This window comes from Coenobita brevimanus, chromosome 107, assembly GCF_032717465.1.
Source record: "Coenobita brevimanus isolate Jiangsu-jjx chromosome 107, ASM3271746v2, whole genome shotgun sequence".
Taxonomy (NCBI): Eukaryota; Metazoa; Arthropoda; class Malacostraca; order Decapoda; family Coenobitidae; genus Coenobita; species Coenobita brevimanus.
In genome coordinates, this window is record NC_137060.1 from 19,053,508 (window position 1) to 19,070,416 (window position 16,909).

The 16,909-nt window shown below is 40.5% G+C and overlaps 1 protein-coding gene across 1 annotated transcript in view; it reads right to left on the bottom strand.

Annotated features, from left to right (window-relative positions):
- The window catches only part of HERC2 (E3 ubiquitin-protein ligase HERC2), a 433,977-nt gene that overhangs the window by 38,587 nt on the left and 378,481 nt on the right, over positions 1 to 16,909 (bottom strand). Inside the window, exons 76-80 of the mRNA XM_080285543.1 lie at positions 16,873 to 16,909; positions 16,401 to 16,528; positions 16,088 to 16,240; positions 10,023 to 10,175; positions 8,973 to 9,180 (exon numbers count right to left, since the gene is read on the bottom strand). The exon at positions 16,873 to 16,909 is cut by the window's right edge and continues 129 nt beyond it. Of these exons, the coding sequence (XP_080141669.1) occupies positions 8,973 to 9,180; positions 10,023 to 10,175; positions 16,088 to 16,240; positions 16,401 to 16,528; positions 16,873 to 16,909 (679 nt within the window). The remainder of the gene's footprint in view (positions 1 to 8,972; positions 9,181 to 10,022; positions 10,176 to 16,087; positions 16,241 to 16,400; positions 16,529 to 16,872) is intronic.

The window sequence follows — 16,909 nt, forward strand, 5'->3', positions numbered from 1 at the left end:
GCCTGCCACCCCCATGAGTGCTGGCCCCTTCTCCTCACCACGACCACCACCACGTGCTCAACCCCCGTCTTCACTCTAGGACCCATAACCAAGCACATCGACGGCTGTTGAGTCGCCGTTAGATGTGAACTTGCGGCTGTCTTTAGAGAGTCCTGCGGTGGGTAACACTCCATCACCTTGCCACATGTCCTTGCTCATTGTGCAGGTTTGGCAGCAGCAGCGGTGTGGGGGGGGGTTCACTAGACCACATGAGATACAGTAACTATTAACCTGCTGCAGCCTGGCGGGTTACAACACCTATCTGCTGTTCACTGGGTGGTAAGTGTAATTTTTTTTATTAATTTCTTAGTGTTTAGGATTATACTTCACAATATAATGTCTGTTTTGATGTCTGAAAATAGCCAAATAACTAAAGAACACTGCCAAAATTAGGAGGGGTAATGTGCATACTGGCAGGGTTTTTTTGTTTGTTGTTTATACACTGTTTTCTTTATGTTCAGGATTATATTGCACATTCCAAAGTGTGTTTTGACCTCTAAGAGCCGAAAGACAGGAGAACACTGATAAAATCAGGAGGGGTACTGTACACATTGGTAGGGTTGTGCAAACAGGTAGTTTTTGTTTTTGCTTTAATGTTCTTAGGCATTGGTTATTTAGGAGGCCCCCCCTACTCCCACCTCCCCTCATGGGTGGGGTGGTGAGCGAGCATTTTGAAGCCACATGCAAAGCTATGGTCAGGGAATTAAAGTAAACAAATATATATATATATATATATATATATCCATCATCCATTCCTACGTTGCCCTATGAGGAGCATAGAATCCTGGGGCTAGGTAGTTAGTCCTGACATTTAAGATATACATATATATATATATATATATCTATCTATCTATTGCCAGACACCTCAATCCCGTTTGGGGTAGCCACAAACAAAACACCTCCATGTCGCCCTGTTCCCCGCCATTTCACTGCCCTGCTCCCAACTCACACCCCCCTCTCTCATATACCTCTCCACCCCATCCCTCCATCTCATCCTTGGCCTCCCCCTCCCTCTTCCTCTCTCCACCTCACTCACATACACTCTCTTCGTCAGTCTTTCACCCTCCATCCTCTTCACATGGCCAAACCACCTCAGTGTGTTCCTCATAACGCTTCCTATCACATCCATATCCACACCACAACGCTCCTTTATATCCTCATTCGTCAGCCTGTCTCTCCATGTGACTCCACAGGCTCCTCTTAAATAACCACTGCTCTCATTCTTGACTTGTGTCTTTCCAACAACGTCCAAGCTTCACTTCCATATTTTAGAGTTGCAATCACAGTACTGTCATGTAGTAACTTTTTCACTTCCATGCTCATTTCCCTGTTTCTTATCACTGCTTTCAAAGAACCAGCAACCTTTCTTCCCTGCTGTACCCTTTCAAGCACTTCACCTTCCAAACCTCCATCCTTACTCATCACACTACCCAAGTACTTAAACATACTCACATTTTCCATTTCCTCACCATCCAACCTCGCTGTACATTCACTGACTTCACCTCTCTCAAAGACCATCACCTTACTCTTCCCTACATTCACCTTTAGATTCTGTTTCTTACACACTCTCCCAAACTCATCCACCAAGCCTTGCAGCTCCCCTTCGTCTTCACTCAACAACACAGTATCATCTGCAAACAACAGTACAGGGAGTTTCCAAACACTATCCTCTCTCACCAGGGCCATTCCAACATCCACTACCCTACCTTGTACCTCTTTTATTACCCCATCCATGTACAGATTGAACAACCATGGAGACATGACACATCCCTGTTTCAACCCAACCTTCAAAGAGAAAAATTCACTTAGTTCACCATCCACACGCACTGCAGCCTTAGCACCATCATACATACACTTCACAGCATTCAACAACTTCCCATCTACTCCATATATTCTTAATACTTTCCACAATCCTTGTCTATCCACCCTGTCATATGCTTTCTCCAAATCCATGAAAGCCACATACAACTTCTTTCCCTTCTCTAGAAACTTTTCCACTAAATATCTAAGAATGAATATCTGATCTACACAACCTCTTCCCTTCCTAAAGCCTCCCTGTTCTTTTCCAACTAATTCCTCTGTTCTTTCTCTAACTCTGTCAATAAGTATCCTACCATACACTTTTCCTATTATACTAAGAAGACAAATGCCCCTATGATTACCACACACTTCTTTTTCCCCTTTTCCTTTGTACAAGGGAATAATTATACCTGATTTCCAATCCTCCAGGACTCTACCTTCCTCCCAGGCCAATCTACACATCTTCCACATCCATTCTACTACAATCTCTCCCCCATGCTTCAGCATTTCACCACACACTCCATCAATTCCTGGGGCTTTCCCCAATTTAACTTTCTTCATTGCTTCCACAACTTCTATCCTACTGATTTCTTCCTGTCTTCTCACCTCCCTCCTTCTCCCAGCCATTCCCCAGCCACTTATACTCGCATTACTTCCATCCTATATGTTCAACAATTCCTTAAAGTGTTCTCTCCATCTGCTCACTTTTTCTCCCTTCTCCACTAGTAATCTACCATTTTTATCTTTCACTCCCCTGCTAACCTCACTTCCACCCTGTCTTACTCTCTTCACCTTTCTCCAGAACATTTTCTTACAATCCCTCCACTTTACACTCAAATTCCTTCCAAATTCCTCATCCACTCTCTTCTTACTCTCTCTTACTAAACTTTTCACCTCTCTCTTTCTTTCTACATATAACTCTCTCATCCATTCATTGTATGTTTTCTTCTTTTGTGCCACAGCCTGTCTCACCTCTTCAGTCCACCACGCTGTTCCTTGCACCCCCCTCCGTCTTCTCTTCCTCCCACACACCACATCAAATGCTGCACATATTTCTTCTGAAAATATCCTGCACACACCTTCCATGTCCCCCATCTGCTCCAATTCATATTTGCCCAATCGTTCCTTCACTTCTCTCTTATACTCTGCCTTTTTCTCATCCTCCTGTAACCTTTCCACTCTCCTTGCAACCACTCCTTCCTCTCGCCTTTCCTTTCTTCTATTTCTCCATCTTAATTGGATCCTAATTCTGGCCACCACCAAGTACTGGTCAGAAAGTCCACTCCCCCAACCTCTATAAGCTCTTGCATCCATTACACATCTTCGCATCCTTTCATCCACACACACATAATAAATCATTGCCTTCCTTTCATTCAGTTCACCACCCATCCTTCTCATCACTCGCCATGTACACCTGTGGATCATTTTATGCCTGAAGAGGGTATTGGCTATCACCAACCCCCTCCCAGCACAAATGTCCACTAACGCACTGCCATTCTCATCTATCTCAGCAGGCACACCCCACTCACCAACTATTCCATCCACCTTCACATTCCCTACTTTACCATTCATATCACCGATCAAAAACACTCTCTCATTCCTTCCAAACTTTTCCATGCACACTTCCACATTTGTCCAGAACACTTCTCTCATTCTGCTAGCACGATCTTGCGTTGGCACATACGCACACACTTGCCCACATTTGTATTCCAACTTTCAACCTTACCCACACAATATATATATATATATATATATATATATATATATATATATATATATATATCTATCTATCTATCTATTGCCAGACACCTCAATCCCGTTTGGGGTGGCCACAAACAAATCGCCTCCAAGTCGCCCTGTCCCCCGCCATTTCACTGCCCTGCTCCCAACTCACACCCCCCTCTCTCATATACCTCTCCACCCCATCCCTCCATCTCATCCTCGGCCTCCCCCTCCCTCTTCCCCCCTCCACCTCACTCACATACACTCTCTTTGTCAGTCTTTCGCCCTCCATCCTCTCCACATGGCCAAACCACCTCAGTGTGTTCCTCATAACGCTTCCTATCACATCCACATCCACACCACAACGCTCCTTTATATCCTCATTCGTCAGCCTGTCTCTCCACGTGACTCCACAGGCTCCTCTTAAATAACTCATATATATATATATATATATATATATATATATATATACTATATAAATATATATATATATATATATATATATATATATATATATATATATATATACTATATATAATTATTTATTAAACCAATTACTTCCTGACACACACTAATGGATATTCTAGCATTGGCAGTATTTCTGTGCGAAGCTGAATATGTAATACAGAAAGCTTTTAGCTTACTAAAGCCCCCAGAATACCATGAACCGTATAAAGTAATGTGAAAAAGTAGGCTTTACACAAAGAGGTGGGAGAAATAAAATGATGATTTTTAAATTTGGAAGAGACTCAGGTATGAATAGTATATTAATTTCAGAATTTAGAGGAAATTGAAAACTAAACTACGTATATTTATTGCACTGAAAAGTGAATAAACTGCTGCAACAGTGGATATCTCCATGATCTCTGCTTGCAGAGTTATCAACCAGGGTGTTAAAGTTAAGATTTTTAACAAGGTCCTTCTCTGAGGCCACAAGTAGCAAGTCACTAGGCTATGCGATCCATTCCCACTGAGGTTCTTAGATATGTCTTGACTAAGCTAAGTACTGTACTACGAAAAGTTGTTCACTGCCTGCAGTAGTTACTAGAAGGGTGATAAGGATTTTGATAATTTTCACTATTTCTGAATAAGCACAATCTAATGGTCTGAGTTCATCATATAATTTAAACAGATGCTTTGGCTTGTCACTCTTACTTAGAAAATGTCTTTTTGCAACAGATATTTGAGAACCTAGAAGAATTTGTAAGACTACTATATTAGAAAGGTTCTCATATTCTAAAAAGTCTCTGGAATTGCAATCAAGTGCATTCGTTGCTTCTATTAAGGACATTTTTGTGTGATGCGAATATTAAGCTCTGAGAGAAATCTGTCTAATATATCAAAATAGTGTCTTTTGATTTCAGTCTTTGGAGCAATACAAGTATTCACCTCACTTCTCCCTAGCACTGAATCAGTTAAGAAGCTCTTTAGTCTTGATGATACCTTCTGAATTCTCTTAGGTATGCCCAACTGATTTGAATTTTCCAAGTTGGTATCAATCACATATGTTGAAGCAAAATCTTTAGCTTTGTTAAAAATATCAGAGAAGGCCTCGTCAGTTCTCAAGACCTGCAATTCTTTAATAGTTGACTGTATGAGAGAGCAAGCTTCAGATAGTAAGGCTTCCTTTGCTTGAAGCTGATCTGACAAACTATTGATAACTCTAAGGACTTGTTCAATAATATGTAGATCCATTACGAACCTGAAAGACTCTAACTTTTTGTACAGTCCAATTGCTTCTGCTGCAGCTTCTGAATCAGAACCCTCTGAAACTGTATGAAGCACTGATAGCAAACTTCCACAGCAAAGCTTAACCTCTGATACTGACCTATAATAGTAAGACCATCTAGTTATAGTAGGTCTTTCTAGTGTCAAAACCTGAAGAACTTCTGCTTTCTGTGCCTCTATGTAAAGTTGGTTCCTTGTGTTGCTGTTAGTAATAAATGTGTAAGGTGTGTTAATAACTGAAAAAAATGAAGACAGGCCACTGGTATTCTTGATCCAGTCACCCAATACTAAATTCAGCTTGTGTGCATGGCAACGAATATATACTGATTGGTGAATTTTATCCCATAGTCTTGCTTGAACCCTGCTAAAGCAACCACTCATTACACTTGCATCATCATAACACTGAGCCACAGAGTTAAGGCCAAATTAAACCAGACTGTTCTATCTCCTTATACATGAAATCAGCTAAACTTGCAGCATCAACCTTTTCCATGTGATGGGTTCCAATGACACGTTCCTTCACAATACCCTCACTAAAGTACCGAACAAGAATAGCCATCTGTTCTTTTTTTGACAAGTCTTTCGTTTCATCAACCATAACTGAAAAGTACTTGACTTCTTGTGCTTCAGCACAAGTTGTGTCTTTGATATGTCTTCCAACAACTGATATAAACTCATTCTGGTACTGAGGACTTGTTTGATGGCCATCTTGTCGATGTAACTTTTGTTTTAGAGAGAGATTTGATTCAGCAATTAAGTGAAGAATTGCTACAAAATTTCCTGAATTCAATGGCTCACGATCCTCATTAAGTCCACGAAAAGACAGGTACGTACTTCCTAAGATGAATAAAATCTTTTAATGATAGCCAGAATACAATAAAAAGGGCAGCTTGATGCTGAAGTTACTGTAACTGAACAGCTGTCTAGGAAAATATTTACATTGGCATCCTTTAATATACCTAGTAAAATATTGCGATTATTACACATACACACACACACACACGATATATTTCACCCAAAAAGTATTGAGGCGAAATACAAATTGTTTTTAATTTCATGGTGTTAACCTTATATATTACCTTTTCATTAATTGTACTTGATTTGGAGGCCCCCTCATAAAGCTTTGGGGGGGCGAGCACCCCTCGCTGCCCCCCCATATGACACCCCTGCACAGAACACTGCCAAAATTAGGAGGGGTACTATACATATTGGTAGGGTTGTGCACATTGGTATTTTTTTTTTAATTGCTTTCTTGGTGCTTAGGAGTGCATATTCCAATTTATGTTCTGATGTCTTAACCCCTTAACCGTGGGGCATCATGAAAGTGATGCCTGGGAGCAAGGGATCATACCGTGGGGCGTCACTTTTGTGATTCTGTGTTATTTTGAATTCGCCCGGGCTTTCAAGTGTGGCTTGTATCATCTATCAGTACTGACAATGTCCAACACTAGTCAGCACTCCTAATCTCATCTGTACTCCCATCCATTGTTGACAATTTAGCCATTTCTCAACGTTCTTGACTCCCCTCCCTACCTCCCCTCCATTACCCTCTCCTCTCGCCTGCCCAGCAGTGCTATGCTAAGTAAATCTTTCCTGGAATTTTCCACTGATTTCATTCATTGAAATAAGCCCTATGCCCTATTCTTATACCAAATAATATACAAAAAAGAAATAAGGTAAGTGATAGTGCCATACACCTGGAATTGACTAATTATCACCTCACAACACCTCACGTGCACTCATTCGCTAATTTTCGCTGTTTATTTCCCCTTGAAATATGCCGTATAATCTATTCTCGTGATAAAAATATACATAAGAAAGGAAGGGAGAAGCCTAAGTGATATTCACATTCACCTGGAACTACCTAATTCATTATGTATTGTCTAGACTTCCTGCCAATCATTTCATAGCGTATATATTAGCAGCTGTCACCAACCTAACATTGGCAGCATTGCACTCCCCCTAGGCGGCTAGGCCACCACACTGTATTCAGTTTACTGTTGTCTTTCAAGGTGAAAGCACGTTGGATTCGCGCCTGTCCGATTCAACCGCTTTTTAGCCCCATGCAAAGGGCCCTGTGCCCTCTACCCCCTACTAAACCTCGTGTGGAAAGAGGACTACTGTAGAACGTCAACTGGCTAATTTGTCAATGAAAATGATAGACAGTGACTACGATCTTTCTGGTGAGTAAAACAGTGCAAGTGGAAATGTAAATAATGTGTAAACAGCAAGTAAAAGCAATGAATGTAAATATAAGTGAACAGGGGAAAATAGTTTTTTAAGGTACTGCACATGACAGTACATAACACAGTGTAAATAAAATAGAAATGTAAATAAAATAGAGAATGTAAATAGAAATGTAAATGAGTAGTAATATAAGAATACGAGTATTTATACTAGGAGTAATGAAAGTGAAAGTTTCACTCGAGCATGTATGAATACTATGAGTTATGAAAGTGGAAATGAAGGTGACAGATTAACTCTCAATGCTAGTATACTGGACGAGAAAGTGAATGTTATGTATTTTACTGAAAGAGAAATTGAATGCCTACAGTGACAATAAACTACTATTACTGAAGGAAACTTATGGATAAAGACTGTAGATATATATAAGTGCTATATAGTAATAGAAATATAAAGTGTAAGTGTTTTTATGAATAATAAATGACAGAACACCAGCGGCGAACTAGTGCAAGTGGAAAGGTCGTACGCGCTTGTAATTTTCATTGCTTTCACAGTGTTTGTTTTTTTTGAGTATGGATTCCAAACTATTTGAGAATCATAGAATAGTGTTTCTAGTGATAATATCAGGCTGTGGTAATCATATTACGGGTTGTCGGGAAGTGTAAAGTGGAGACTTCGTTACCCAACTTCAGAGATCTCCACAAGTCCTACGGTAGTTGACGAAGGCTCAACAAACATCCCAGGAGAAAGCTGAAGGTATGTGCCATATGCATATGTAATTTTAATATTCGAGGACTAATAACTGATTTTTGGCAAATATTTTTAGAGAGTCTGTCGAAGCGTGAATATGCCTGCGAGACACGCAAGTCAAGCAAAAACAAGCCCGCGGTTTAGGGATTAAAAAAACTGAAAGACTGCAGAACACTGCCAAAATTAGGAGGGGTACTGTGCATATTGTTTTGGTGTTGTTTATAGATTGTTTTCTTAGTGTTTAGGATTATACATTACAGTATTGCATAATACAACGTGTGTTCAGGTCTCCAAAAAACAGCCAAAAGATCGCAGAACACTGCCATAATTAGGAAGGGTACTGTACATACAGGTTGGGTATAAGTAGTAGGTTGGGTATGGGTAGGATATGGGTACAGTAGAGGATATTGCTCCGTATCCAGACATTGCTCGTATCCGGTTATGCCTTTGGTTCTATCATGTCGGATAATTGAGGGATTACTGTACAGTATATATACACATATATATTTTTTCCAACACCCATTCTTAGTCTTTCCTGATGAGACACTTTCAAACTCATTAACAATTCATCTCCCATGAAAACTGCATAATCAGCCAACAATGTAATCTCATCATTAAACATACTGAGTCTACTCTCTTCCATACCTCAATCTAACTTCTGCTACAATTTTCTATCAAATTTTACATGACTTAGGCAAAGTACCTTATTATTAATGAAAAAAATATATAAAGAAGATGGCACAACTTACCTACAAACTTGACCTTCCATACCCTGTGGGGAAGGAAGAGGGCATCTGGAGTCAAGAGAGACATCTTCATCACCATCTGGCCAAACACAGATTTCATGCCATCAGGGCCAGCCAGGCCACCTCGGGATCGGGAACGCTTCACACTGATGCGGTTCAACTCAACAATGGGACCGTGCTGTCTATCTCGTACCATGGTGGCTTGTACAACCTGCAGAAAGCGGATGTTTTATAACTGTAAAAACTTTTATAAATACAGAAAACACATCATTACATTCCATGACAGTCTCCACTGCTCTCACTCATAACTTTCCCCTTTAACATTATTTCACTGTTTCCTACATACATTAATGTTGTAGCTAACATGCTCTTATTCATTATTCTTGTAGCCTCTGATCTATATACTGTATTATGTTCCGTACTAAGGTCTTTACAGCAACTATCACTTCTCTCCCTTTAACTACACTTCTCTGTCTTTCACTGGACAATGGTATGGTACTTAAAAAACTATTTTCAAGTCTCTGGCCACCTACATATCAAAAAATGAATCCCCTCTCTTTCAACAACCATCCTTAAAAGGCAATAATAAATAACCTTGTACAAGATATGTATTCAAAACAGTATGGAAGAAAATGAAAGTAAGACTGACACATATTACTGGGATTCAAAAATATTAGGAGTAATGTTGAACTCATTTACAAAATGATACTCTTTACTGTAGACTGTTAGACAACCCAGGTCACTTAATGATGAGACCAGTATTTCATGTTCTCAGGACTGTCACATCAAATCATCATCTAGATACTCCTAGAAAACTACTGGAGGGAGAAAAGGGTGAAGGAAATTAAACTAATTTTCCTAAATATGTAAAAACCATTAACCATGTAGACATCATTGCACCTAGTGCCTCAAATTTGCTGGTCAGACTACTCAGAAGTCTTCCCCTTACCCCCATCCATGCCATGTCAGTAAATGTTAATATAGTGACAGTTGCGAATCAAAGATGACTTACACCAGTCACAAAGAGGTACAATACTCAAAATATTTACTTACCTTCTTAAATGCAGTTTCCTTGGCAGTGGATACAATGATGGCCCTGAGTCTGGCCACCATAGGACCCTCCCCCTCCTCTTCCTCAGGGGGAGTACACAAATCAAACATGGAGATGCTCTGACACACTAAGTCTGAGAAGTGATGGAGAAGTACCTTGGGAAACAAAAAGCAGTATTACTGACACACCAGCTGTGAGAAGTGATGCAGAAGTACCTTGGGAAATAAACAAAAGCATTAAACACACAATGTCTGCAGAGTAGTGAAGAAGTACTTTGGAAATGAAAATCAATACAGTATTCATCATCATCATCCTGTGTTGCCCTACGAGAAGTGTAGTAACCTGGGGTTAGGCAAGTTGGTCCTGACATTCAAGATGAGAATGACCAGCCTCACTCATCCCTGAGTGGCAATACGTGAGCAATAAACCCCAACTTCCCCTTGGATATAAACCTACACAGGGTCAATCCAGCTGAAGTGCCTTAATTACCTACTCAATACAATATTATTTTTAAATATAAGATGATAATAAAAAGCCATCCATCTACCCATCGTCCAATCCTATGTCGTCCCATGAGGAGCATAGGAACCCAGGGCTAGGCAAGTTGGTCCTGACATTTAAGATGAGACTGACCAATCTCATTCATCCCTGAGTGGCACTACATGAGCAACAAATCCTACCACCCCTTGGACATAAACCTAAACAGGCTCAATCCAATTGGAGCACCTTAATTACCCACTAAACCACCAGGCACCATAAATTGGTTATACGGTTACCACCCAGCGTAGTAAATGGTAACCATTTGGCTTGTCACTTAGGGTCACTTATAGACAGAAGGAAGAGGAAAGAATGAAGGAATGAAAGACAGAGGAAGAAAATGAAGTCACCTGTAGGGAGAAGAAAGAGGAAAGAATGACGGAAAGAAAGACAGAAGAGGAAGGATGGAAGAACGGAAAGGGCAGACACCTAAAGCAGCACTATATTGAGTGAGAGGATGGTGAGTGCCCCCACCTACCACAAATAATAAGAATCCATCCATCATCTAATCCTACGTTGCCCCATGAGGAGCGTAGGAGTCCGGGGCTAGGCATGTGGTCCTGGCATTTAAGATGAGGGTGAATAATAATAATAAAAATAATAATAATAATAATTTGGTCTTTTGTTTCTCAAAAGGGCCTGATCTTCCAATGAGGAATTAACTAGCACTGAACACACTTTCAACACTTCCACAATTTTTTAAAACCGTGATATCAATCATATACAACTCAGTCAGAACAAGTGGCAGCAATTTAAGCCCTACAATCCATCAGAGAGATGAATATGGCTGGTGAACAGCCCCAGGCTCATCAATGCCCTATAACCATTTTAACTTCATAACAACACAACACCGCACAACAGTGCAGGTTTCTACAATTCATGAACATAATTTGATTCACCAACCTTAAAAATATTGAAACAAGACAGTTTAAATTCTATTCTAGCCTTTACTGGCAACCAGTGTAACTCAATTAGACATGTAAGTAAGGCAGATGGGGTTCCTGGGGGGAAGGCCAAAGACAAGCCTTGCTGCCCTATTCAACAAAAACTAAACCTTCTTTAGTGGATTATCTGGAAGACCAATCCATAATGAGTTACAACAAACAACACGAGACAAAACCTGTAGATGGACCAATGTTATGAAGCATCATCTATTTAGAAACTGCTTTACAGGATACAGGTTTCTGAATGCAGATTACAACTTCTAACAACTTGATTAATATGTTCTTTATAATTTAGTTTGAACTGAAATATACACCCAAATTTTGACACGAACAGACTGGACAAAGTTGTGACTCACCAGTCTCCATTGCTTCTGTTTCCCTGATTAATAATGTACAATCATGAAGAAAATTTAGTAACACACCAGTCAAGCAGGGAAATATTCACTGACCATTACTTTCTTATTTTATTTTTCAAGTCATCCGATTTCTAAAGGCACTGCAATAAAATATTTAACACAGTCAGCCTGAGGAAGATTCTTTTTTTTTTTTTTAAATCTATCTATCTATCTATCTATAGCCCGATGCCCTAATCCCGCAAAGGGTGGCCGCAGACAAAACACCTCCAAGTCACTCTGTCACCCACCATTTGACTACCCTCCCCCCAACTCACCCCCCCCTCCCTCATATACCTCTCAACTCCCTCCCTCCACCTCATCCTCGGTCTACCCCTCCTTCTCCCTCCCTCCACCTTGGGTAAGAAATTTTAATCTACACAGGATAGATACACCATCCTTCCACAATATCACCAGGTATCCTTCCAAAGCTGAATAAAATTGTCTGACAGAAACTTATCAGAAACCTCTGAACTGAAATGGTAAAAAAAAAAAAAAAAAAAAAAAAAAAAAAAAAATTGAGCTGAGCACTTCAGAGTAAATCTCCAGTTTATTAATTCCTTATCAGATTTTTCCACAGAACAAGATTCACTGATGATAAACTTTAAATAAGAGGTTTTTATACAATGAAATCTGACTTACCTGGTATCAAAACTAGACCCTAAATTCATTTTAACAATCTCTGGCACAGATAGTTTTCATCATACTTAAGGCAACAAGAAAATGGATGACGAAATATTTCACTTGTAATTTCACCCTGATGCGCCAAAGGGTGAATGATTAAGAATGAAAACTGATGACATTTCTGTCATATCTTTACTTATATACAGGATCAGAAAATGGTGATGCGAATAACTTGTAAATTTTGACAGAGTGATGATAAACTGACTAGAGTCATTCTCAGAATGGAATGAATCGGCAGAAGTGGCCTTTTGTACATACACTCAATCCTCCTAAATTGCGTGTTCATAAAGCACGGATTCATAAATCACGGCTAAGTGGCTGTCAGACTGCCAGCAACATTAAATCATTGTTAAGTCAAGAAAATCGTGGACCTAGGCACCCAACTGGGCCTTTTCCGTGGAGAACCGTAAACTGTGGCATTCAAACTGAAAATCGCAACCCAACAACCAATCACCGTGCGTCCCTGGTGGCAAGTGTGCAATCTACTGCCGCCATGTTGTAGTTGTTCTTGTCCCGCCAGTCCGCACACTACAGACCATTGCCGTGGAGTACGAGAGTGACCTGCCTTTTTGTGCAACTTCCCCCCGCCTCCTACCTCCCATGGCCCCTGAGGCTGTTGTGGAGGCTGTTATAAAAGACGACGAGCACTTGGAAAGGCAGACCAACCGTGAAGTAAATGAACTGCATGTGCAGGAACGTGGCAGGCCTTCCATGAAGGAGCTCAGTGATTTGCTTGTTTACATAGACTTGGCCAAGGAGATTGTGAAATCCATTGAACGTGATGAGGAAAAGTGTAGTAAGAGTATTGGTTACCCTGAAAAAGCTGTGCATTTTTACAAGGACTTGCATAATTGTGAAAGACATCAGGAACTCATCACCCACTATTTTGCCCACGTAAGGGCAGAAGCTGAGCCTGAACCACAGCCTGGCCCTTCACACACTGAGGACGTGGATGACGTAGCATCTGTCATCTCTGAGGCAGACTTTGAGGGCTTCCTGAGGGAGGCAGAGGAGCTGGAGATGGGAGAACAGCATGAGGAAGCACCCCCACCTCATGCTGAGAGGTTCTAAGTTCTTCCCAACACCACCCCACTCCATTCACTTGAGCAATTTCGTCATAGGATTAAGGTGAGATCCCTTAACACTGCTATTTAATATATTCACTGAATATTCCTAAATTTGTATGTTTGTGTTTGATGGTGCCTAGACAGGTGTAGGTGGGCTGCTGTGGGGGCGGGTTGGCCAAAGTCCAGACCCAAATTAATTTTTCACATACGTTATTATTCATAAATCACGGAATTTGTAAATCACGGCAGTGGTCCAGACCCAAATTGCTGCGATTTACGAGGATTGAGTGTATTGTATAATTATATCCAGCCATATGGAGTCCACTGCTGAACAAAAGGCATCTCCCACTCTTCTCCATGACTAAGGGGACTGTCTATCTCTGCACTTTTACTTTTTTTTATTTTTTTTTAAACACAGTAGCTACTTGTATCTCTACCTTCTAGCTGGGTTTTTCCTGCTACACTTACTATTACTTGGGGTTCAGTCGGTTAGTCTTACTACATCGGTTATCAAATCATCTCTTCTAGTTACACATTCCACTCATCTCCCCCTCTGTACTTATATCCCTTATATCCTTCTTTAGTTTAGGAAATAACAGAGGAATTAGTTGGACGAGATCAGGGATGTTTTAAAAAGGGATGAGGTTGTGTAGATCAGATATTCATTCTTTGATATTTAGTGGAAAAGTTTGTAGAGAAGGAAGAGTAGTTGTATGCAGCCTTCATGGATTTGGAGATAGCACATGACAGGGTGGATAGACAAGGACTGTGGAAAGTATTAAGAATATATGAAGTAGATGGGAAGTTGCTGATGCCGTGAAGAAGTATGTATGAGGGTGCTAAGGCTGCAGTGCGTGTGGAGAGTGAACTGAGTGAATTTTTCTATTTGAAGGTTGGACTGAAACAGAGATATGTCATGTCTCCATGGCTGTTCAATCTGTATATGGATGGGGTTATAAAAGAGATACAAGGTAAGGCAGTGGATGTTGGAGTGGCCCTAATGAGAGAGGGCAGTGTTTGGAAACTCCCTGTATTGTTGTTTGCAGATGATACTGTATTGTTAAGTGAAGATGAAGGAGCTGAAAGGCTTGGTGGATGAGTTTAGGAGAGTAAGCAAGAAATGGAATCTAAAGGTGAATGTGGGGAAGAGTAAAGTTATGATCTTCAAGAGAAATGAAGTCAGTGAATGTACAGTGAGGCTGGATGAGGAGGAAATGGAAAATGTGAATGCATTTAAGTACTTTGGTAGTGTGATGAGTAAAGATGGAAGTTTAGAGGGTGATGTGCTTGAAAGGGTACAACAAGGAAGCAAGGTTGCTGGTTCCTTGAAAGTAGTGATAAGAAACAGGGAAGTGAGCATGGAAGTGAAATAGTTACTACATGACAGCATTGTGATACCAACTCTAATGTATGGAAGTGAAGCTTGGACCTTGCTGGAGGAACACACATCAAGAGTGAGAGCAGTGGAAATGAGTTATATGAGAGGAGCATGTGGAGTCACATGGAGAGAAACTGACAAATGAGGAAGAGAAGGAACGTTGTGATGTGGTTGTGGATGTGACAGGAAGCATTAGGAGAAACAAAATGAGGTGGTTTGGCCATGTGGAGAGGATGGAGAGTGACAGACTGATGAGGTACGTCTATATGAGTGGGGTGGAGGGGGGGAGAGGGAGGGGGAGACCATAGATGAGATGGAGGGATGGAGTGGAGAGATATATGAGAGAGGGGGGTGAGCTGGGAGCAGGGCAGTGAAATGGTGGGGGACAGGGCAACATGGAGAAGATTTGTTTGTGGCCAGCCTTCATGGGATTAAGGCATCTGGCAATAGATAGATAGATACATAGTTTATTTTTCCCCCAGTGTTGCTCTTTTCCTAACGTCTCAATGCTACTCCATATGTCGATCATTCCACTGCTCTTTGTGCACTTCTCATCTTATTCTCCACATGTTTTGTGAATTTCCAAGCTTCTGACTAATTTTAAACTCTGCATTTCACGTATACCAGCCGCATTTTCATGGCATTCCTGTGCTTCCCAAAAAGCTTTCCATCCAACTGTGATGCATTACTTAATCAAAGTTTTATGATCTTTGGCTAATTTAGCACTGAATTAAATAAATACTATACTGTTGTACTTGTCAATACTTCGAGATTCTAACCATAAAATTATAGTTACATTCCTTTGGACATTAGCATTAAACATAACATCTGAACCACTTTGAGGCCCTCCCTACACAGATTACTATGCATCATCTGCAAATCTTCTTTCATTTCTGAGATCAATACAATAGTGTCAGCAAACTTTTAGTAGGTATTCTTCATTAATACCAAAATTTAAAAAAACTAAGGCAACATACAATATAGAAAACTTCACATACTAAGTGACATACTGTACTATATATTACTGACAAGTAACATTGGAGCAAAAGGCAACTGGTCACTTACAAGTCTATTTCTAAGTGCTGGGAGTGGCAGTTCCTTGAGAAGGTCATACTCAATAGGAACCTGTGAGGGGAGGCGGCCAGTACTGACAGCTCTGCTTGTACTCCACGCTAGGGTGTGGGCAGAACCACATGCCACACGGTTGATTTTCTTGGCCTGAAAAACAGTGGCAGTTACTTTCCTGAAAATGTTTCAATGATTCTGATCTTCAAAATAAATATCAACATATGAGACAAAAGTAAATCTTTTCTGTATCCTTTACCTAACAAATTTCTACCTTTTTTAGCGATATTGGAAAAATGAGATGTAGCTATACCTGGAGAGCCATGACAAGGCGAGGTCTCTGGATAGCATTGGTGGTACTGTCCCCAAGTTGGCCTTCATCATTGTCACCCCACGTGTACACCTCTCCCTCTGTTGTGCAGCACACGCAGTGTAGTGACCCTGAAATATAGGAAATATGAAACTCACTGATAAAGGTCTGTCACACATCCATTCATCCATCGCCCAATCCTTTATTGCTCTGTCACAAGTACAGGAGCAAAAAGCTACATTACTTGGTCTAAATTGTTAATTCACATGGCTTGCCCCTGAGCAGCAATAAGTGAGAAATATACCTAAATCATCCCTAAGATTTCAACCCTCAGAGGTCACAGCCAGTTGAAATGCCTTTAGCCACAAGACCACCAAACATCCATGAGAGAAAATACCAGGATTAACACCTATTGTATTAGTATCTATAACTGTCACATTCCTCTTTGAACTTTATAAAAATAACAAATGCTCACCTGTAGCAATGCTGATGACTCTCTTGCCTTGGAGAGC